Here is a 23548-nt window from a genome sequence, read left to right as displayed (position 1 = left end):
AGCAGCAGGGGTGGGACACCGAAGAGCAGAAGCAGGTTGGATGTGCCTCCCAGAGTCCTGGACGGGGTGACCAGGTGGCAGATGGTGACATAAACATGGGTGACAAGAGCCGGGATCCCTCACCCAGGGCTGCCTGAGCTCCGGGAGAGCCCCTACTTCTGGCAGGATGCACTCACCGTGGCCACAGACGTCCCCAAGGACCCTGGTGGCAGTTTTCTGGTCCACCTGGTTGCTGACCACACAGGTGAGGCTGGCATTGGGCTGGCTAAGGGGCAGGGTCACAGCCAGCGTCCAGGGGTTGGGGGCTGGTCCCACGGACGGTCTCTATTCCAGCTCCCTGGGGAGGCCCTCGCTCTCCCAGGACACGGTCAGGTTCTCCCTGGTTCCCGTGGTGTCACAATCCACGGTGACATTGCACCAACCTGGTGTGAGGGACGGAACTGTGGCCCGGATCTGGGGAAGGGGCACGGGCTCTGTGGTGGGAGAGACAAGAGGACAGAGGCTCCCGTGAGTGGAGAGCATCACAGCTCCTGCTTTCTCCTGCGGATTCTCCCTGACGCTCTGGCTTCCTCCCCCGAAGGATGATGCCTGCAGTTTACAGATAACTCAGAACAGACCCAAATATACAGCAGGTGCCAAAAAGGCGTGGGAGACGCTGAGTTCAGCTCTATGTGATTTCACTAGACGGAGTAATTCTTAAAAATCTCCCCTGAAAAAATAAATGCCAGCGCCCCATCTCAAACCCAATTAATTGTATGAAATGGGCGTCCCCTAGAAAAAGAAGAATTTGGGACTGGATTTGTCCTTGTCCAGGCCCCAGTCCTGATTCTCCTGCTCGGATGGTGCCTGGGACTGCGCAGCCCATGGAGCAGATGGTCACTGGGCAGCTCTGGGAGCCCGGATGTGGACCGTGGGCTCCCATCGGGAGAGACTCTGCTGCAGGACACTTTGGTGCCCCTACGATTGGCCACCACCAGTGTGGCTGGAACGTGCACTGAACTTGGGGTCTACACAGGAACACAAGGGACAGACCGACAGTCAGTCTGGGGAATCTCGCAGACCTAAGTGGCACAGGCCACTCTCTCTGGAGCAGGACGTCTCCCTGCGCAGGGGGGAGTGCAGGGAGAGAGAGCTGCTCTGCTCACTGAGCTTCTGAGGAAGGGCTGACCTGTGAACGTCTCCTACGTCTGTGGAGGTTTAGAGCCGGACCCGTGAGTCTGAGTGAGCTGCCTCAGGCCGGTGCTGAGAAGGACAGGGGACGGGGTGGGGAGAACCACACGTGGGCTTCCCCATCCTGCTAGGGGACGAGTGTCCCCAACCATGGCCACGTGCTGACCCTCAGAACCTGCAAGTGTCTTAGGTTCCATGACAAAGGGAAACTGAGGCTGCTAACCAGCTGACGCTAAACCAGAGAAGGTCTGGATTCCCAGATGGGCCCCATGTGATCACAGGTCCTCGCAAGTGGAGGGAGGGAGGAGAGGAGGAGGGAGGGACGCAGGGTCAGAGGGACTCATCCCTCCAGTGCCGGCTGTGAAGGGGGAGGAAGGGCCACGAGCCAGGGGACGGACAGGAGCAGAAATGGATTCTCCCCAGAGCCTCCAGAGAGGAGCACCCCTGCCGACACCTGGAGCTCATGGCTGAGCCTCTGGGGTCTGAGTCCTGCCCCGCAGCCCAGGAGGACACTCAGGTGGTGGTGCGGTCCGCCCCTGAGGGTCAGTCACCTGTTACAGCAGCACTAGACAGCTGACAGTCACAATAACACCATGAGTGCTATGGGGACAGTGAGTGTTATGGCCAAGCCCCCATTTCCCCCCGCTCCGTGTTCCCCTCCTGAGGCACAGAAGTGATTCATCCGCGGTGAGAACCTCAGCTCTGCCTGCGTTTGTGCTGAACACACGGCATCTAGTTCCAGGGGAGAAGATCGAGTCTGAAGGCTGCGGTCTGGAAGGGATCCTGCCATTGGGGTGCGTGGACACTCCGGGGACAGAGGAAGGAGGTCAGCTATGGGGCTGGGGAAGGGGCCGCCACGTACCATTGACCGTCAGGTGGAAATCCTCGTCACGTTCTGTTCCAGTACTGTAGAAGATTCGAACCCGGTACAGCCCACTATCCTCAAGGGTCAGGTTGTCTATTGTAAGGGTCATTATATTGGGTACATGGACCCTCGTCTTGAAGTTGTCTTGGAAGTTGACCCATTCTGGAACATTTCTCCCTGGAAGGACATTCAGCATGACTCTGTAGTTTGACCCGGATACAATGCCCCATGAAATCTTCTCCAGCTCGCCTTCTGGGGGTAATTCTGGTTTTCTGATCACATGAAACAAAACAGAACTTCCTCTCATCTTCAGAGAAACAGGGATTCCAGAATCCTCCACTCCAGAACCACGGACTCCAGAGCTCTGGGTCAGAGCGCCGCAGAGGCCTAGGGCACAGGACATAGGAAATGTGAGAGGTTTTCGTTAGGAAAAAAGGAGGAACCCCTAGAACCCATCTGCTTCATGAGATCTGTCCAGTGTGCTCCGCGGACTCTTGGAAGGCAGGGGAGAGCCATGAATGCGAGGCGAGGTTGGGATCCCATGAGCTTCTGCCTCCTGCCCACCCAGCGGCCCTCCCTCCCAGGGAGCCCGGACCACTCACTGAGGAGAAGGCTGGTGAATCCCAGGAGCCAGTAGGCCCTGCCCAGGTGGGGGTCTTCTGAGCATGTGCCCATGGCCGGCCGCCTCTCTGTTGGCTTGGCAGGTTGCACAGGAAACATTCAGAATACAGATGTAAGAATGGAGGAAAGATTCTTTAACCAGAAGAGCCCTTAGCTCCTCCGTACCCCAAGGGCGGGGCTGACTGTTAGTTCCTGGACTCACTGTCCAGTCTAGAGCAAGCCATTCCCATCTCTCCAGTTACCTCTGTACCTGCAGTGAGGCCTCAGGAGATAATTGCAGAATAAATGTAGGAACAGCTCCCCTCTAGGAGGCCCGGAGCTGGAGAGGCCCCGTCCCCGTGCTCACAACCGGCTGAGTGGTCTCCCCTCCCTGGCCTGCACCCCTAGGACCCCTGACCTGGGTCCCTGGGTCCCACTCAGCTCAGGCCGCCCTGCTCACCAGCGCCAGCCAATGGACAGCACAGAGTCACATCCTAGAGCCAAGGACACAGGGCCTCTCCTGCTTTGGGCCTGTCCTCTGTCTTTACACCATTTCACAAGTCATATTTCCTTTCTGATTTTCTAGGAACTTCCCTGTCAGTGTCTAACTGAGAAGCTAGGAGCAGGAGAACAAAGCACTCCTGGGAAGTGTCTCCCCATACCCACCCCACTGCACACGAGGCCATGTCCCTACTGCTCTTGCCCCAGGGCTCTGTCTGTGGCCTAGGCCGGCCCTGCCCCCACACACAGCACTGAGCCCACCCCCACCAGACCAGCACCATAGCCCCCCTTCCTTGTGAGGCTCTGCCAGCCCTGGGCCCGTGCTCACACAGAGGCAGGGGTGGAGAGGGTCACGCGCCTCTGGCCCCAGGCTCAGCGGCCTCAGACTCACGGCCGCCTACGGAGGCTCAGGCCCAGCCTCTTCTTCCAGGATGGGTTCCCACAACCTCTGAGAACCCTGTCCTCCGGGGACCCGAGGGGAGCAGCTCCATCACTCACCCCTGGCCGGTGCCCCGTTCCCTGCCCCCTGGGCTCCCCCTCAGCTGCTCAGACCCTCAAATGCCAAGGCTGGACCCCAGGACTGGCCCAGGGGCCCCGCACTCAAGGAGGTCATCCTGGCTGCTGTTAAATCCACTTTCTGGATGTGAGACCCAAGTCCTGAGGTTTTGGACCACCCGCAGAGGTCACACAGCAGAGCCAGAGTCAGGGTCTGGACTCCTAACAAGGAGCTCTGAGAAATCCCGCCTCACTGCCGCTGTCCCATCCCACTGGGCGGCCTGCAGCAAGTCACCGTGTCCCGTCTGGGCTCACCCGACCTGCTCTGCATCCCTCAGACCAGAGAGCACTCAGCAGTGCCTTGTTCCCCTGCTCCCAGCCAGTGATGGGAGATCCCTTCCACCGGCCATCCCTGAGCCTGTGGGTACAAAGTCCTCGGACAGAGTCCTGATCTGGGCAGCTCCTTCCCTGGTCCCTTCAGGGTGATGAGGACCAAGTCAGCTGTGCCCCTTTCCCCGTCCCTACAGCCCTGGGCGAGTCCTCTCAGGGTGAGGACTGTTTGCTTGTGGAAACCACAGCTTGGGGTGGGGCTTGGGGCCCAGGAGGGAGCCCCCAGCAGCTGCCAGCCGGGGCCCCGGAGGGTCACTCAGCACACGTTCTATGCTGGGGCAGCCCCTGGCACTCGTGACAGCTCTAGGGCTCAGGTAATTCCAGACCCGAGTCCCTCCCACCTGAGGAAGGCATACTGAAGGGAGGGAGCAGGGCCTGACCCCGGACAGCCTCTCTCCTTTCTCACACCCCAGGCAGAGGACACAAGTCTGTGGTTGCAACACTGTAACCTCTGAGGTTCAAAGCGGCCCTCTGCTGACCACAGCCTCCCCCCTGTACTGGCTGAGTCATACTGGGGCCAGCTCCTTCAGCACAGTTCAGGGTTGGTGTGGCTTCTCCCACACTCAGGTACTTTCGGAAACTTCCATCCTGCCTGGGGAGATGGAGCTGTGGGATGCCTACAGCTCCCTGGTGGGCAGAGAGCTCATGACCCTGAGCCCGGAGACCCGAGCTGGGCAGCGTGGCTTCTGTGCGGACAACGGGGCGGGGGGGGTGGTGTGTCCGGGCCTCCCTAGGAAATCCAGGCCCCTGAGGCCAAGGACAGACCTTCCATCACGTGTCCTCAGACGTCACACGGGCCCTTCAGGTAGTGGGAGCAGAACGCATGTTCGCTGGATGTGAGGACGACTCTGATTCCAGAAGCTTTGGGGTGGAATTGGGGCAATTCTCCCCTGGACACTAAGCTCAGGTGTGGGTAACTCACCGCGCCTGAAACAACGTAGGATTCCTCCGCAGGCATCACCAAGGACAAAGGGCCTTAGGCTCTGCCCGGACTTTTCCCTGGACGGTGTTCTAGACTCCAGCCCCAGCTCAGAGCCCTGTCTGCTTGAACTCTGCTCCTCGGCCTCCCCCTGCCAGTTCCCAGAGGTCCTGCCAGAGAAGGCTGCCTGCTCCCACCGCCCCTGACCTAACCCAGTGAGCCCCTGCTTCACCCCTGCCCAAGCAGGCCCAGGCCTAGAACCCGCCGCAGGCTGGCAGGGACCCCACAGTCCTGGGAGCTGGGCTCAGAGTTCAGCTTCATATATTTTTTTTTTATCTTGGATCATATTTTATTTCTTTAAATGTATTTTTAACAACTTCCAATGGGGTAAAGAAGGAGTGTGAAATGAACCACTCTATATTAGTGTATTAGTATCAAGTGTCAAGTTTATATATAGAAATACTTAAAAATTCATTGGAAAGCTTATTCATTATATGACGTTTGGGTATTTTTTAGACCACTTCGTAATATTCCAATATCTTTGGGGTTTTTTTATTCTTTTTAAAATATGTTCAGTTAGCCAGCGTATGCTACGTCATTAGTTTCTAATGTAGTGTCCAATAATTCATTAGTTTGTGTAACACCCAGTGCTCATCACAACACGTGCCCTTCTTGATACCCATCACCTGGCTACCCCATACCCCCACCACCCCCTTCTGTAACCCTCAGTTTGTTTCCCAGAGTCCACAGTCTCTCATGGTTTGTCTCCCTCTCTGATTTCTTCCCATTCAGTTTTCCCTCCCTTCCCCTATGGTCCTCTAGGCTATTCCTTATGTTTCACATATGAGTGAAACCATATGATAATTGTCTTTCTCTGCTTGACTTATTTCACCCTAGAGTTCCATCCATGTTGATGCAAATGGTGGGTATTCATTCTTTCTGATGTCTGAGTAATATTTCATTTTATATATGGACCACATCTTCTCTATCCATTCATCTGTTGTAGGACAACTCTCTCCTTCCACAGTTTGGCTATTGTGGACATTGCTGCTATGAACATTGGGGTGCATGTGCCCCTTCTTTTCACTACATCTGTATCTTTGGGGTATATACCTAGTAGTGCAATTGCTGGGTTATAGGGTAGCTCTATTTTTAAGGTCTTGAGGAATGGCCACGCTGTTTTCCAAAGTGGCTATACCAGCTTGCATTCCCACCAACAGTGTAGGAGGGTTTCCCTTTCTCCACATCCTCACTAACATTTGTCGCTTCCTGTCTTGTTAATTTTGACCATTGTAACTGGTGTAAGGTGGTATATCATTGTGGTTTTGATTTGTATTTCCCTGATGGCTAGTGATGTTGAACATTTTTTCATGTGTCCATTAGCCATTTATATGTCTTTTTTGGAGAAGTGCCTGTTCATGTCTTTTGCCCATATCTTGATTGGATTATTTGTTTTTTTGGGTGTTGTGTTTGAAAATTCTTTATAGATCTTGGATACCAGCCCTTTATCCGTAATGTCATTTGCAAATATCTTCTCCTATTCCGTGGGTTGCCTCTTAGTTTTGTCGACTGTTTCCTTTGCTATGCAGAAGCTTTTTATCTTGATGAAGTCCCAAAAGTTCATTTTTGTTTTTGTTTCCCTTGCCTTTAGGGACATGTCTTGAAAGAAGTTGCTGTTGCCGATGTTGAAGTGGTTACTACCCATGTTTTCCTCTAGGATTTTGATGGATTCCTGTCTCCCATGTAGGTCTTTCATCCAATTTGAGTTTATCTTTGTGTATGGTGTAAGAGAATGGCCCAGTTTCATTCTTCTGAATGTGGCTGTCCTATTTTCCCAGCACCATTTACTGAAGAGAATGTCCTTTTTCCATTGGATGTTCTTTCCTGCTTTGTCAAGGATTACTTGACCATAGAGTTGAGGGTCCATTTCTGGGTTCTCTATTCTGTTCCATTGATCTATGTGTCTGTTTTTGTGCCAGTACCATGCTGTCTTGATGAGCACAGTTTTGTAATAAAGCTTGAAGTCAGGCATCGTGATGCCCCCAGCTTTGGTTTTCTTTCTCAACATTTCCCTGGGACTCAGGATCTTTTCTGGTTCCATACAAATTAAGGATTTTTTTTGTTCCAGTTCTGTGAAAAGTGTCCATGGTATTTTGATAGGAATGGTATTGCAAGTGTAGATTGCTCTGTGCAGCATAGACATTTTAACATTGTTTATTCTTCCAATCCATGAGCATGGAATGTTCCTCCATCTCTTTGTGTCTTCCTCAATTTCTTTTGTAAGTGTTCTATAGTTTTTGGAGTACAGACTCTTTACCTCTTTGGTTAGGTTTATTGCTAGGTAGCTTACAGTTTTTGGTGCTATTGTAAATGGAATTGATTCCTTAATTTCTCTTTCTTCACTTGTATTGTTACTGTATAGAAATGCAACTGATCTCTGATTTTGTAACCTTCCATGTTGCTGAATTGCTGTATGAATTCTAGTAGTTTGTGGGTGAAGTCTTTCACATAAAGTATCATTTCATCTGCAAAGAGAAAGCGTTTGACTTCTTCTTTGCCAATTTGAATGTCTTTTATTTCTTTTTGTTTTCTGATTGCTGAGGTTAGGACTTTAAGTACTGGTTGAACAATAGTGGTGGGAGTGGGCATCTCTGTCGTGTTCCTGACCTTAAGGGAAGAGCTCTCAGTTTTTCCCCACTGAGAATGATATTCACCTTTTGCTTTTCATAGATGGCTTTTATGATATTGAGGTATGTTTCCTCTATCCCTATACTTTGAAGAGTTTTAATTAGGAAAGGATGCTGTATTTTGTCAAATGCCTTTTCTGCATCAGTTGAGAGGATCAAATGGTTCTTGTCTTTTATTTTATTAATGTGCTCTCTCACATTGATTGATTTCCAAATGTTGAACCATGCTTAAAGAATATTTCTTCTTTAAATGTTTGGTAGAATTCCCCTGGAAGACATCTGGCCCTGGACTCTTGTTTTTTGGGAGGTTTTTGATTCCTGCTTCAATTTCCTTGCTGGTTATTGGTCTGTTCAGATTGTCTATTTCTTCCTGTTTCAGTCTTGGTAGTTTACAAGTTTCCAGGAACTCATCCATTTCTTCCAGACTGCCCAATTTGTTGGCATATAGTTGCTGGTAATAATTTTTAATAATTGTTTCTATTTCCTTGGTGTTAATTGTGATCTCTCCCCTGTCATTCATTATTTTATTAATTTGTGTCCTTTTCCTTTTCTTTTGGATAAGTCTGGCCAGAAGTTTATCGATCTTATTAATTCTTTCAAAGAACCAGCTTCTAGTTTCATTGATCTGTTCTACTGTTTTTTGTTTTTTTTTTGGTTTCTATTTCATTGATTTCTGCTGTAATCTTTATTATTTCTCTTCTCCTTGTTGGCTTAGGTTTTATTTGCTGTTTTTTCTCCAGCTCCTTTAGGTTTAAGGTTAGCTTGTGCATTTGGGATTTTTCTAATTTTTTGAGAGAGGCTTGGGTGGCTATGTATTTCCCTCTTAGGACCACCTTTGTAGTATCCCATAGCTTTTGGACTGATGTGTTTTCATTCTCATCAGTTTCCATGAATTGTTTAAGTTCTTCTTTAATTTTCTGGTTGACCCAATCATTCTTTAGCAGGATGCTCTTTAACTTCCATGTGTTCGAGTTCCTACCAAATTTGATCTTGTGGTTGAATTCCAGTTTCACAACATTGTGATCTGAAAAAATACAGGGGATGATCTCAATCTTTTGGTCCCAGTTGAGACCTGATTTGTGACCCAGTATGTGGTCTATTCTGGAGAAGGTTCCATGTGTACCCGAGAAGAATGAGTATTCTCTTGTTTTGGGATGTAATATTCTGTATACATCTTTGAAGTCCATCTGGTCCAATGTGTCCTTCAATGATCTTGTAACTTTGTTGATCTTCTGCTTAGATGATCTGTCCATTGCTGTGAGTGGAGTGTTGAAGTCTCCTACTATTAATGTATTATTTTCAATATGTTTCTTTATTTTGGTTATTAATTGGTTTATATAATTGGCTGCTTCTATGTTGGGGGTGTAGGTATTTACAATTGTTAGATCATCTTGTTGGGTAGACCTTTAAGTATGATATAGTGTCCCTCTACACCTCTTACTATGGTTTTTGGTTTGAAATCTAATTTGTCTGATATGAGGATTGCTACCCTAGCTTTCTTTTGTGGTCCATTAGCATGCTAAATGGTTCTCTATCCCCTCACTTTCAATCTGGAGGTGCCTTTAGGTTCAAAATGAGTCTCTGTAAACAGCATATGGATGGGTCCTGCTTTTTTATCCAGTCCTAAACCCTGTGTCTTTTCATGGGAGCATTAAACCCATTTATATTCAGAGTAACTATTGAAAGATGTGAATTTAGTGGCATTGTATTGCTTGTAAAGTCCCTACTTCTACAGATTTTCTTGGTTTCTTTCTGATCTATGCAACTCTTGGGGTCTCTCTTTGCTTACAGAATCCCCTTTAATATTTCTTTCAGGGCTGGCGTGGTGGTCACATATTCTTTCAGTTTCTGCCTACCCTGAAAGTTCTTCCTCTCTCCATCCATTCTGAATGACACCCTTGCTGGATAAAGTATTCTTGGTTGCACGTTCTTTTTATTTAGTACCCTAAATATGTCTTGCTGGCCCTTTCTGGCTTGCCAGGTTTCTGTCGACAGGTCTGATGTGATTCTGATGTTCCTCCCTCCATATAGAAGGAGCCTCCTCCCCTTGGCTAATCTCAGGATATTCTCTAGCTGTAAAATTTGTAAGCTTCACTATTATATGAAAGGGCGTTGATCTATTTTTATTAATTTTGGGAAGGTTCCTCTCTGCATCTTGGACTTGAATGCTTGTTTTCTTCCTCAGATTAGGGAAATTCTTTGCTATGATTTGCTGAAATATACCTTCTAGCCCTCTCTCTTTCCAGCCCTTCGGGGATCCCAATAATTCTGATATTGGAATGTTTCACGGATCATTAATCTCTCCAAGCCTTTTCTCAAGTGTTACTAACAGGCTATCTCTGTTTTCCTCATCTTCCTTCCTTTCCATCAGCTTGTCTTCTAGATCACTAATTCTATGTTCTGCCTCACTTACCCTGGCTTTTAGAGTATCCAATTTAGACTGCATCTCATTCATAGAATTTTTTAGTTTGGCCTGATTAGATCTAATTTCTTCCCTTAGATATTCTATATTGTAATTAATGTTTTTTTTTTCAAGCTTAGCTATTGGCTTTATGATTACTATCCTGAATTCTGTCTCTGACATCTTGCTTATATCCATACCATTAGTTCTGTGGCAGAGGACATTGTTTCTTTTCTTTGTTGAGGGTTCCTCTTCCTAGTTATTCTGTTGAGGGATTGTTGAGCTGCTGTGATCCCTGATGGCAGGGCAGAGGGGTTGGGGGCAGAGGGTGCTGCTGAGGTGTACTGGGGAGGAGGAGGGATGGGAGGTTGGAGAGCACCCTGGGAGATACCTGGGGACAGGCCAGGGCCAGCAGCCTAGGAGGGAGAGAGAGGTGGCCTCATCCAGGCCTTCACTTCATGGACATCAGGGTGATATGGCTCTCAGCCAGCTGAGAGGAGAGGGTCAGAGCTGGGATTGTGGGAGGAGGTGGAGGCCAGGACAGAGACAGGGATGCCTGACTTGTCTGTCAGGACCAGAGCTGGTGCTCCCAGCCCTGGAGGAAGAGAGAGGAGGAAGGGATGGTGATGGGCTAAGGAGAGGGCACAGACAGCTGGCCCAGCCAAAGCTGAGCCTCCTCCTGCCCCTCCTTCTCCAGGAAGCTCTCCTAGAGGGACCCCTCTCCACCCCCCATCCAGAGCTCCTCATCCTCACAGTGACAGACTCCCTTTCCTTTTCTGGGTGTTGACAGGTGGCTGTGCAAGTGTTCTAAGTACTGGGGTTTCCTGCATGTGTCTTAGGTCTCTCCTGTAGGAAAAAGTTCAGGGCAGGGATCTTGAGACCAGGTCACAAGCCAGTCCTTGGGTTCAGGGTAGGGAGCCATCAGTGCATTTTCATAGCCCAGAATTCTAAGTAAATGGCTCTTGTCTGTCCATCACCACCTGTCTCAACCTGACCTTTGTGTGTGCCCTTCCACTACTTTCTTCTCTGACCCAAGTCAGCAGCTTCTCCCTTCTGTGCCCTGAGCCCCACCCTCCTCCTCCTGGTCCAGACTCAGTCCCGGGAGTGGAATCGTCTTTGCCTCTCTCCTCTGACAGCCAGGATGCAGGCTCACAGGAAGCCCTGACTGCTCTGGGGCTCCAACCCCGGGCACCTTGTTTCATTTCAGGTCAACTGCACCTTCCAGAGGCCGGCGGATGTCAGGCGCTGGTTCATGAAGGATGAGTAAGACAGGGGCAGTTGCCCTGGAGGGAGTCACCACAGGGCAGGTCTGACTGTATTATCCTGGAAGCACAGAGAGCTGTGAGAACGACAGCTACGTGCCCACCTGAGGCCCAAGGAAGGCAGTCTAGGCCAGCGTGTTTGCTCTTCATGGAAGTCTTGACTCACCAGTGACTGCTTGGGTGGCCTTGGACAAGTTTCTCAATTTGTAGACCTTTGTTCATCAGCAACAATATGGGATGATAAAGCCTTGCAGAGTTTTGGGAGGACTAGCCGTAACAATAGGTAACTTTTATTAGGTCTTGTTATGTACCAAAGTCGGTTTAAGTGTTTTATATGTATTGTGTCATTTTATCCTTGCACCTTCTATGAAGTAGGTGACATCATGAAGTTGTGGCAGGTTATGTAGAGTGTCCAAGTTAGCCTTGCCAACCAGGATGGCACCTGGGTTTGATGTAAGACAGCGCTTCATAGTCCAATGCATTCAACTTTATCTTCAATGTTATTGTAGCAGTAGATCATCTTTTTTTGAGCACTGCTATGTGTCAGACTATATGCTGATGCTTTTCTTCCATTTAATCTTTAACACTGTTCTAAATAGGCAGATGCTATTTTAAGATATTATGAGAAAATTGAAGGTCAGAAGATTAAGTAATGCCCAAGATCTTATAGCTTGTTCCCTACAGGTCCAAACTTAAATCTGAATCTATCCAAAATGGGGCCCACCTAGCCCAGAGCTTAATTTTCTAGAAGGCTCAAGTTTGGGAGAAAAGACAGGTTGCTCAGCAGTCACAGGTACCAGAAGTTTCTCTCCTGCCCCTACCTTAGCTCAGCTTTGAGAACGGGGCACACCAAGGGCTCCAAACTGGGGCAGGGAGAGGAGGCCACCACTTCCCAAGGTCACTCACCAGAGAGCAAGAGCATCACGTGCAGCCGCAGGAAGAAGAGCAGGGGAGTTTGCTCTTCTGTGTTGGCAGCAGATTTACCTGATTCTCTGTGTTTCTGCCTCTTCAAAGCCCCAGACCAGGATCTTTGGCTGGGCTGGTGAATGTGGAAGTTATGAAAGATTGAAAGGGAAGACTGTAGCCAATGGTGCTGTCAGGCCCTCTCCCTTGCCACCTCTTCCCCAGCTCTGGCTGTGGAACACAACATTGAGAGAAAGCACAGTCTTGCCAGCCAAAGGTACCAGAGACCAGAGTTCAGGGCTTCCAAGTTTAAAGGAAAAATCTGGATGTGTAAGAATCTAGAGGGATTGAGATCCAAATTCAGAAAGTGAAGTCTCTAAAATCCCTGGTTGGTAGCTCAAGTATACACATGAGAGGGAGACCCTAGGGACCTGGGGGAAAACCAGGTACACAGCAGAGAGAGACCTATTACAGACAGATCCATGAAGAACCCGACCTGTGAGGTGTTTTGTTTGTTTGTTTGTTTGTTTGTTTTTACTGAATTTATTCCCTAACGGTGTGCAGCTTGATGGCAAAAAGCTGAAACCAGACAGGCTTGGAATGTTAAAGAACAGAGTCCAAATCCGGCAGAGCCACTGGCAAAACTAGGGGGATACCTAGAAGCAAGGAAACCACTGAGAGGGCAAAGCCACCGCTGCTCAAATCCTGCTTGGCTGCCAATTTCTCAGACTCAAGTAAGTCCTATAGTCTAAAAAAGCAACAGTGAAAAGTCATAAGAGCAGATACTGGGCAGCTGCATACTGCATGGGAGACAACACTTCCAGTCTCAATTTAAAGCAAATTAAATGCCTACTAGAAGAGCAATCATCTTCAGAAGAACCTGAGAGAATCCAGAAATGCTATGACATATTATTTACAATGACTAGATTTTTTCCCCCAAAATACAACACATGCAAAGAAACAGTAAAGTGTGATACGCATTCAGTGAAAAAAGGTAATCTATAAAAACTGCTTTCAAAAGGGCTCAGATATTTGATTTAGCAGACAAAAATTTTAAATGAGATATTATAAATATATTCAAAGAGTGGAAGGAAGATATGCTATCAATGAATGAACACACAGTTTCTCAATGGAAAAATAGAAATTATAAAAAAAGAATTAAGGTGGAAATTCTGGAATTCAAAAGTACAATAACTGAAATTAAAAATATTTGTTTGATTTGTTTATAAGTATATTAGGTACAACAAGAGAGAGAATTCATTAACTAAAAGATAGATCAATAGAGATTGCTCATCTTAAATGAAAGTGAGAACAAACATTGAATAAAACTGAACAGAACCTCAAGGACCTATGGCACAGTATGAATAAATCCAACATATGTGTAATTGGAATACCAAAAAAAGAGGGATGAAAAGGCAGTGAATATATTTGAAGAAATAAAAAAAGACTCAAACTTGTCCAAAATTCAGTAATGTGGCGGGATACAAAATCAATGCTCAGAAATCAGTTGCATTTCTATACACGAATAATGAGACTGAAGAAAGAGAAATTAGGGAATCCATCCCATTTACAATAGCACCAAAAACCATACATTACCTTGGAATTAACTTAACCAGAGATGTAAAGGATCTATATTCTAGAAACTATAAATCACTCTTGAAAGACACTGAAGAAGACACAAAAAGATGGAAAAATATTCCATGCTCATGGATCAGAAGAATTAACATAGTTAAAATGTCCATGCTACCCAGAGCAATCTACAGTTTCAGTGCTATCCCAATCAAAATACCGATGACATTTTTCAAAGAACTGGAACAAATAGTCCTTAAATTTGTATGGAACCAGAAAAGGCTCCGACTCGCCAAGGAACTGTTGAAAAGGAAAAACAAAGCTGGGGGTATCACAATGCCAGATTTCGAGCTGTACTACAAAGCTGTGATCACAAAGACAGCATGGTACTGGCACAAAAACAGACACATAGACCAATGGAACAGAATAGAGAACCCTGAAATGGACCCTCGGCTCTTTGGGAAACTAATCTTTGATGAAGCAGGAAAAAACATCCGGTGGAAAAAAGACAGTCTCTTCAATAAATGATGCTGGGAAAATTGGACAGCTACATGCAAAAGAATGAAACTTGACCACTCTCTCACACCATACGCAAAAATAACTCCAAATGGATGAAAGACCTCGATGTGAGACAGGAATCCATCAAAATCCTAGAGGAGAACATAGGCAGCAACCTCTACGACATCGGCCAAGGCAACCTTTTTCATGACACATCTCCAAAGGCAAGAGAAACAAAAAATAAAATGAACTTGTGGGACTTCATCAAGATAAAAATCTTCTGCACAGCCAAGGAAACAGTCAAAAAAACTAAGAGGCAGCCCACGGAATGGGAGAATATATTTGCAAATCATACTACAGATAAAAGACTGGTATCCAAGATCTAAAAAGAACTTCTCAAACTCAATACGCGAGAAACAAATAAACAAATCATAAAATGGGCAGAAGATATGAATAGACACTTTTCCAATGATGACATACAAATGGCTAACAGACACATGAAAAAATGTTCAAAATCATTAGCCATCAGGGAAATTCAAATCAAAACCACACTAAGATACCACCTTACGCCAGTTAGAATGGCAAAAATTGACAGGGCAAGAAACAACAATTGCTGGAGAGGATGTGGAGAAAGGGGATCCCTCCTACATTGTTGGTGGGAATGCAAGTTGGTACAGCTACTCTGGAAAACAGTGTGGATGTCTCTTAAAAAGTTAAAAATTGAGCTACCCTATGACCCAGCCATTACACTACTGGGTATTTACCCCAAAGATACAGACATAGTGAAGAGAAGGGCCATATGCACCCCAATGTTCATAGCAGCATTGTCCACAATAGCTAAATCGTGGAAGGAACCGAGATGCCCTTCAACAGATGACTGGATTAATAAGTTGTGGTCCATATATACAATGGAATAATACTCAGCTATCAGAAAGAACGAGTTCTCAACATTTGCTGCAACAGGGACGGCACTGGAAGAGATAATGCTAAATGAAATAAGTCAAGCAGAGAAAGACAATTATCATATGATTTCTCTTATCTATGGAACATAAGAACTAGGAAGATCGGTAGGGGAAGAAAGGGATGAGAAAGGGGGGTGATTAGAAGGGGGAGTGAAGCATGGGAGACTGTGGACTCTGAGGGACAGACTGAGGGCTTCAGAGGGGAGGGGGGTGGGGGAATGGGATAGACTGGTGATGGGTAGTGAGGAGGGCATGTATTGCATGGTGCACTGGGTGTTATATGCAGCTGATGAATCATTGAACTTTGCATCAGGAACCAGGGATGTACTGTATGGTGACTAACATAATATAATAAACATTAAAATAACAAACTTGTCCAAAATTTGATGGAAAATATTAATTTTCAAATCCAGGAAGGTCCAAGAAGATGGCCCCTAGTCACATTATAGTTGAACTGCTGAAAACCAGAGTAAAGAGAAAATGTGGATAGAAGCCATGGGAAAATAACATGGTACCTACAAGGGATCTGTGATAATGGCTGACTTTTCATCAGAAATTATGCATACATGAAGACATTGGAATGATTATTTTAAGTACTGAAGGGGAAAAAAAAGCCAATTGAAATCTAATAAATTTGCTATCTAATGAAGAACTCCTTCAAAAACAAAGAGCTAAAGACATTTTCAGATAAACAAGAACAGAGAAATTTGATGCCAGCATATCTTCACAAGTAATTCCAGAGACTCCATCAGTCTGAGGGAAAATGATCCAAGAGGACAACTCAGCAGCAGGAAGAGCCAAAGACACTGGAAATGGTAAACATGTAAATAAATACAAAAGACTATACATAATTTTGGTTTTCTTCTCCTGGATTTTTAAAAAAGACACGATTATTTAAAGCAAAAACTGTAGCACTATCTTGGAGACTCTGACACATCTTTCCCAGAAATGAATAGAACAATCAGACACTATAAAATTAGTAAGAACATAGGTGATCTGATTGGCATGGCCAACTTCTTAACCTAACTGACATTTATAGAACATGATATCCAACTGCAACAGAGTACATGACCTTCCAAGGGCTCATCCAGATAGACCATATTCTCAGCCATAAAACAAACTGCAATAGTTTTTGAAATATTGAAAGATTACAGAAATGTTTTTTGACCACAACAAAATTAAGTTAGAAGTCAAAAAATACAAAACATCTTTTTAAAAGCCCCCAAATATCTGGAAATTAAACAACACACTTTACAATGACCTAGGGTCAAAGAAGAAATCACCGAGGAAGTAAAAAAATATTTTTGAAGTAAGTAACAATATAAACACAACACATTAAATTTTAATTTTAATATTAAAAATTTGGGGATGTAGCTAAAACAGTCAAGCATTACATGCTAATTTGAGGAAGTAAGAAATTTCTCAATCATCTAAGCTTCCACCTTAACAAGTTAGAAAAATAAGAGCAAACTAGATCCAAAATAAGGAGAATAAAGAAAACAATACAGAGAAGACCAGAAGTCAATGAAATAGAAAGCAGAGAAAAACAGTAGAGGAAAAAATCCACAAAATCAAATACTGATTCTTTAAAAATGTAATAAAAGCCATTCAACATCCAGCTAAACAATAAGGAAAAAACGGAGAGAGGACACAAATTATTAACATCAGATGAGAGAGAACATTACTATAGATACAACACCCATCAAAGTAACAATAAGGAACTTTCACAAACAACTTTATCAATAAGTTTGGTGATGTTGGGGATATAGGCAAGTTCCTTGAAACACACGAATTAGCAAAACTTACAGAGGAAGAAATAGATCATTTGAGTAGTCCTATACCTGTTAAAGAAGTTAAATCTATGGTTAAAAATCTTCACACAAAGAAAATATTAGGCCCATATGGCTTCTTTGGTGAAGTCCGCCCAACACGAAAAGCAGAAATAACCACCAATTCTACAAAAGTGCCTTGGGAAAATAGAAAACTCTTTCTAACTCATTGTATCAGGCTAGTATTATTCAGATACTAAACAAAGACAAAACAAGAAAATAAGGTAGCTGACCAGTATTCCTCATGAACACAGACTCAAATTTCCTTATCAAAATATCAGCAAATTTGGTCCTGCAATATATAAAAAGGATACTGCATTCTGACCAAGTGGGGTTCATGCCAGGAAGGTAGGGTTGGCTGACCACTCAAAATCGTGCAATATAGCTCATCGTATTACCCTTGATCATCTCAATAAGCCCAAAAAAGCAGCTGACAAAATTCAACGCTATGATATAACCTCCCAGGAAACTATGAATAGAACATAACTTACTCAAACCGACAAAGGACATCATGATAAGGGAAGACAGAGCCAGGGAAAATATTTTCAAAACATGTATCTGATGCATGACTTCTATTGAGAACCTACATAGAACTCTCAGAATAAGATGCAGTAGGATGAACAGCGTCTCGAAAATGAGCCAATGACGTGACCAGACACCACAGCTGAGGAGGTTAGACCAATTACAGGAAATGCAGTCTCCATGGACGGAGCCTCCCCCAGGTTCATTTGTCAGGCTGAGGCCACTTCCTATCATTGGTCTGGAGAGAACTCACTGTATTACTTAGGTTGGCAGTCCTGTGAAAACAGCTTTTCACAAAGAATAAAAATCAGAATTACTCTAGAAATACGTTGTGAAAGTCTTCTGCCTCCAAGCGGGGAGTCTGTGAGGCTCCAGAGACTGCGACACAAGTATCAAAAGGTCGACATTGCCTTCGGTAAATGGTTATTACCCCTACGTGAGAGAAACCGGCTCAGCCACGATGGGCCCCAGAGGACCCGAGCTGGCGTCCCCCCGTAGTCCTGAGGGGTGACGGCGCTGGCGGTCTCCAAGTCTGCGCCACGCGATTCGATGATTAGGTCTTGGTGCTTTGGTTTTGGTTTTTGGCTTGTCTTTTGCAAGTAGCCTGTAGCCAGAATGTGCAGAGGCGGGCAGGGTGATGAGGGGCTGGGGCGACAGGTGCTTGTGAGAGGGGCACTGCCTGTGTCCGTCGGGGGCTCAGGGACCTGGAGCTGGGCTTAGAAATGGGCAGTTTGGACTCTCAGGTATTTGCTTGGTGTGCATTTTTCTCAAGCTGCGTCTCTTTCATTTAGCACTTGTCGTGAGGAAATCCTTGCTCCGGTGCTCCATCGTGTGCTTATTACTGCTGGACCTTCTAGAAAATCTTTTTGGTGACACAGCCTGGCTCTGGGGCCCTGACGCCCTGCCTCCTGCACTGGCCATGCAGCCACCATGAGTCCTGCTGTTGGTCACGTGAGCCTTGCACCTGCTGTGTTTCGGTGTCCTGGTGTCCGTGGCCGTTGCAATCCATCCCCGTTGCAATCCGTCCCCACCGCACAGGGTTACTAGCTTTCAAGGGCCTCGTGTGAAGGACAGAAACTGGAGAGCCCTTTCCTTTTGAAGCTGGTGACCTTATGCGTGTGGCCTCCAGCCCCAGTGTGGACCGAGAGTCTGAAGAGTGTCTGGGGGTCCCACCAGCCTTCCCATGAGCAATCTCAGGCCCTCCTTTCCCTCCCACAGGATCCAGCTTACTCCCCTTTCCCGAAAGGAAGCTTTCGCCAACCACTTAAATGTGGGGTTCCTCCTCCCTTGACCCTGACCTTGGACCTAGCTCCCCTGTGCTTGCCTATTTCTGGACCTCTTTAGGGATGTTGCTGGTTTTTGATGGGGGGATACAGACTAGGAGCACAAAATAGGCAAGTGACAAAATTCAAGAACTGTAGCTATAAGCTGAGGTTACAAGCAGCTCAGGGTTTTGGCGAAAACCTCACAGGCAGCTGGCCCTGGGGGAGCTGCCTACGTGACAGAGGGAGGACAGGGTGGGGAGGTTGTGGCCAGGCCCTGGGTGTAGTTTTCCACTGCTGGCAAGAGCTGGGGATGGGGCAGTGCCTGTTCAGCATGAAAGACAGGAATTACCACGACAGAAGCCCTACGTTGGGTTTAGGTTTTCAAAAAAATTCAGAAATCCTTTAATGTCTTTGTGTTTTTGGAAGAGGACGGCGCTCTCGTTCCCTCGACACAGTGGTCTTTCCAGAAGTCTCGTGGCACCGCTGCTCAACGGTTTGCATCGACCGGAGTAACTTTCCAAATCAGCTTTCACATTGACCTGATTGTCTTCTTAGGATTTAAAGAATGTATCTCAACATTTCATCCTTGAAACTACCAACACATCAAGGTTTAATGTTTCTCCTGTGAAAACCAGTGAGCAAGCTCCCCTGATGGGGGGTCTTCTCTTCCGCCGAGCGGGAAGAGGGTGAGGACAGTAAGCTTGGTGGGAGCAAGACCCAAACCCACACCCAAATCCAAGCCCAGACAGCAACAGCAACAAAAGATTTTGGCCCTGAGACTTTTTTTTACATCTCGACAGCAAGAATGTCCCTGGTGACAAGTGGTCTTGGTCAGCAGGGCTGCTGTGTCAGCCGGGGTTCTCAGGAGGAACAGAACCAACAGGCCAGCCGGACCCAGGGACAGAGAGGAGATATGTGGTGAGGGTTGGCTCACTGGGTCAGGGCGGCTGAGGAGCCCCTGTGGGTAGGATGGGGCCACGGAAGCTGGCAGGTGGGGCGGGTCGCAGCCCGAGGACCCAAGAAGCTGGGCGCTGCTGTCCCCCCGGGAGAAGGCAGATGACCGGCTCAGGTAGGGGGTGATCTGCCTTCTCTCCACCATTTTGTTCTGTTGGGGCCTCAACTCATTGGCTGTTGCCATCCGCGGTGGTGACCGTGATTTTTACATAGTCTCCGGATCTGAGCGCTAATTTCTTCTGGAAACGCCCTCGCAGACACACCTGGGAATAATGTTTTATCAGCTGCCCGGGCCTGTCTTCGTTGACAGGTGAAGGTAACCATATGGCTGCCAGCAGGCCGGGGGCTTAAACTACACGCATGCTGTGGAGACACGGTGGAGCTCTGGCTTCATCCCAAAGTACGTGGCGGAGGTAGGGGCCTTCACCTGGCCTCGGGAGTCACAGCCATTCAGCCACCTGTATTTTTTTCATCATTTCTCAACATAGGACTTTATTTAGCCAGTTGATCTTAACATTAACCATAGACAATAAACCAGAAGAAATGTAAACAAATAGACCCTGGGAGGATTACGTGTTTCGGCCCAAAGTCTCAGAGTGTCCATGCAGGTGCACTGGGCGTCCCGAACACTGGATCCCGCCGTCTCCCATCACAGAAGCCCCCAGCCTGAGACTAAGGCTGCCTGGGGTGCAGGCTGGCAACCTTCTGGGACTAGAGCTCTGATGATCTGTCACTGACGGCGTCTCCATTGCATGCGGGGCGGGGGTGCATGGAGGCCGAGCCCCTGCGGAAAGAGCTGTGGGGTCCTGGGTTGCCGCCAGGGGGGAGAGCAAACAACCAGGAGACCTCCGGGTCCCCCGCAGTCCCGTCCCGTCGGCCGGGCTGAGCTCCCGGTGGCCAGGACAGGCCGCCCATCGCAGGGGGCTTGGCCACAGTAGCGTGCTGGCCAGCTCTGCTGAGCTGTGTCTATGCATTACCCAAGGGGGCTGTGGGGTCTCTGCGCCTTAGGGGGAGGAGAGGACGAGGAAACAGCTGCCGTGACAGGAGGTCACACAGTGATAAGGCCGTGAAGCCGCATAAAGGGACAGCGAGCCGGGGCGTGAGGACCAGCGTGCGGGGCGCGGGGCCAGAGCGAGCCTCTCTCCAGAAGCGCCTTCTGGACAGAAACTTGCATGCAGTGCAGCAATGAGCCCTGCACAGCGCTGGGGGAGGAGGACCCAGCAAGGGCACAGCGAGGGCAAAGGCTCCCTGAGAGACAGAACTCCTTCCACTTAAACATGTACACTCTTTCTAGTGCCTAGTCTGAGTCTTGGCACTCCTATGACCACCAGCAGTACCGTCAAGACAGAACATTCCATCGCTGCCCAGAACTCCCCGATCCCCCTTGTGGTGAGCCCAGCAGGCCCGTCCTCCCGATGCTCTGGCCACTGCCGGGCCAGCTGCCCCCGTGGTTCCTCCTTGTAGGAGTTTCGTAAAAGTGGACGTGCGCCGTCCGTGCTTTCTGAAGATGGGTTCTTCCACGCGGCCAGTGCAGGCGAGCTTCAGCCCTGCGGTCGCGGAGACCAGCAGCCGTCTTTCTCTTTAGTGCCCAGTGGGATTCCATTGTATGGAATTTGTCCATTTGATTGACCCGTTTACCAGTCTGGGGAGACTGGCATTGTTTCCAGTTTTTGGAGACAGTCATCGAACTGCTAAAAACACTCATGCCCAGGTTTGGTGTAAATGGTGGTTTTCACGGCCCCGGGGTCAGAGCCCGGGGGACGGCTTGCTGGCTGCTGCAGTGAGTGAGGGCGTGGCTTTATGGGAAACTACCAAACTGAGAAAACGTGTTTTTAAAGGTGTCAATCTTAGTCCTCACCGCAACCCCTTGGGTAGGTGCTGTCCTTACCCCACCCCCCAGGTGAGGGGCTGGGCTGGCGTCAGGTTAGGCAGCTGACCGGAGGGCACAGAGCTGGGACTGGCCAGGTCTCAGGAGTCTGGGCTCCACCCTCTTGCCTGATGTGATGGCTTCCTGCCTGCTGGCCTCTGCCAGGTCCCGTGCTGGCTTCCTCTGCTTTGCCCATCTCTGCCCCTCTTCACGCAGCCTGGCCAGGCACGGCCTTCCTGCGGCCCCTCGTCCATCCGTGCGTTCTCTCCCAGGGTGATGCCGTGTGGGCTCTCCAGGCAGGCTGCTCACCCCTGTGCAGCCTGGGGCTGCCGTGTCCGGAAGCAGGGTGCTGCTCCTGCTGCTGGCGCCCGGCGAAGCCCCCAGCCTCTAGCTGTGGCCCCCAGGGGGCAGGAGGCGGCTCCCCCAGCTTGTTCCTGGCTACTCTACTCCTAGGCCTGGCACCAGCCCAGGGACCCAGTAGCATCCAGCGGTCACTAGTGGTCAGCTTTACCTGGAGTTTTCGCCGTGCGGCAAAAACCCCTCTGACATCTCTCCACGCTGCAGAGACATGTTCTCCTGCAAAGGACTCATGCTCGTGCTTAAGAATTCAAACAGTAGATCAGAGCAGACAACAAAAGGGAAGTTCTCCTTCTTGTTCTTTGAGGTTGGCCCCTGCAATTCACGATTTCTGTTTTTAAACATCTGGTTATCGGCTCACATATATAAAAGTCATGATAACATATGTAAATTATTGATTTATCAACTTTAGAGAGTGTCAATTCACTCCACTGTAGGGAAGAGAAAGAATTTAGTGTTTTATGACCTTCCTTTCTTCCTGCCCCTCTACTTCCTGGTTTTGTAAACTTGTAAAATTACAAGATTTTCGCAGGGTTCGATTTATGCTAAAAAAGAGTGACTTGAACTATTTCTCGATGTATCATCTCAAGACAAAATCTGCTGGTTCTCGACTACAGGAAACGAGGAAATAGTGCGCGTAGACGGGCTCACCGCCTCTGATTTCCGTCGGGCTAGCGTGTTTATCGTATATAAAGACTGAAGCAACTGTCGTTAAGGGTTCCCTGTGTTGGGTTGATTCTGAAAACCGCACTGACACAGCGTGTAAGTCATCACGATGCCATGAACGTGGCCTGCACAGAAGCAAGCACTGGGATGAGGCCCCTGGGGAAGGAAATAAAAGGCCGTGTAGGGAAACCTTGGGCGCTCTGAGGACAAGCGTCCATGGGGGACGGTCTCTTCCTTCCATCATCTGCCCACCACCGCCCCGCGCAGAGCCTGTGTCAGGTTGGAACCACGGATCCCTTATCTGCCTGGTTTCTCCAGGGGTCCTAGTTGCAGTTATGTTTATTGCTGCTGTTCCTGGGGAATCCGAGGTCTCTACCGCATCGTCCGGGACTAAGACCAGCTTAGGATCTTTGAGTTCTAACTCGTGCATCGTCCAAGTGACCTGTTCTCTGCACACCGTCTTCGCAGAGACCCCCGCCTGTCTTCAGACTGCCTTCTACGCTCTGTGGTGGTCACGGAGCCTTTCCCTCCCCGACGGAACGTAACTGTCTTCGGAGCATCTGCGGCGTGCGGTGCCTGGGGCGCTAGCGGTGGCTGGGACTGGCGCTGGGGAGCCCGAATGACGGCCGGAGAGTGCCGATGACGTAATCTCGCGAGGGTAGCGGGTGCGGCGCGGCCTGGAGTGGCCTCTGACGCGATCACCCTTCTGACCCACGCGGGAGTGTGGACGGACCAAACCTCACTGACCGGGAGTGCTCCCAGGAGGCTGCACAGAGGCCGAGTACTGGACACACACACGCACACAGAAACACGCACTAACACACAGAGAAACACACGTATTTAAAATGTTTACTGAATAACTTCAA

General features: G+C 48.2%; 1 protein-coding gene across 1 annotated transcript in view; it reads right to left on the bottom strand.

The window, feature by feature from the left end:
* Positions 1 to 324: 324 nt before the first annotated feature.
* The window catches only part of FCRL5 (Fc receptor like 5), a 55920-nt gene continuing 32696 nt past the window's right edge, over positions 325 to 23548 (bottom strand). The window contains exons 15-17 of the mRNA XM_057315104.1: positions 21969 to 22050; positions 2033 to 2422; positions 325 to 473 (exon numbers count right to left, since the gene is read on the bottom strand). Of these exons, the coding sequence (XP_057171087.1) occupies positions 325 to 473; positions 2033 to 2422; positions 21969 to 22050 (621 nt within the window). The remainder of the gene's footprint in view (positions 474 to 2032; positions 2423 to 21968; positions 22051 to 23548) is intronic.

The sequence above is a fragment of the Ursus arctos genome, unplaced genomic scaffold (assembly GCF_023065955.2).
Source record: "Ursus arctos isolate Adak ecotype North America unplaced genomic scaffold, UrsArc2.0 scaffold_2, whole genome shotgun sequence".
Lineage (NCBI taxonomy): Eukaryota > Metazoa > Chordata > Mammalia > Carnivora > Ursidae > Ursus > Ursus arctos.
This window is presented reverse-complemented; position numbering and strand designations above follow the sequence as displayed.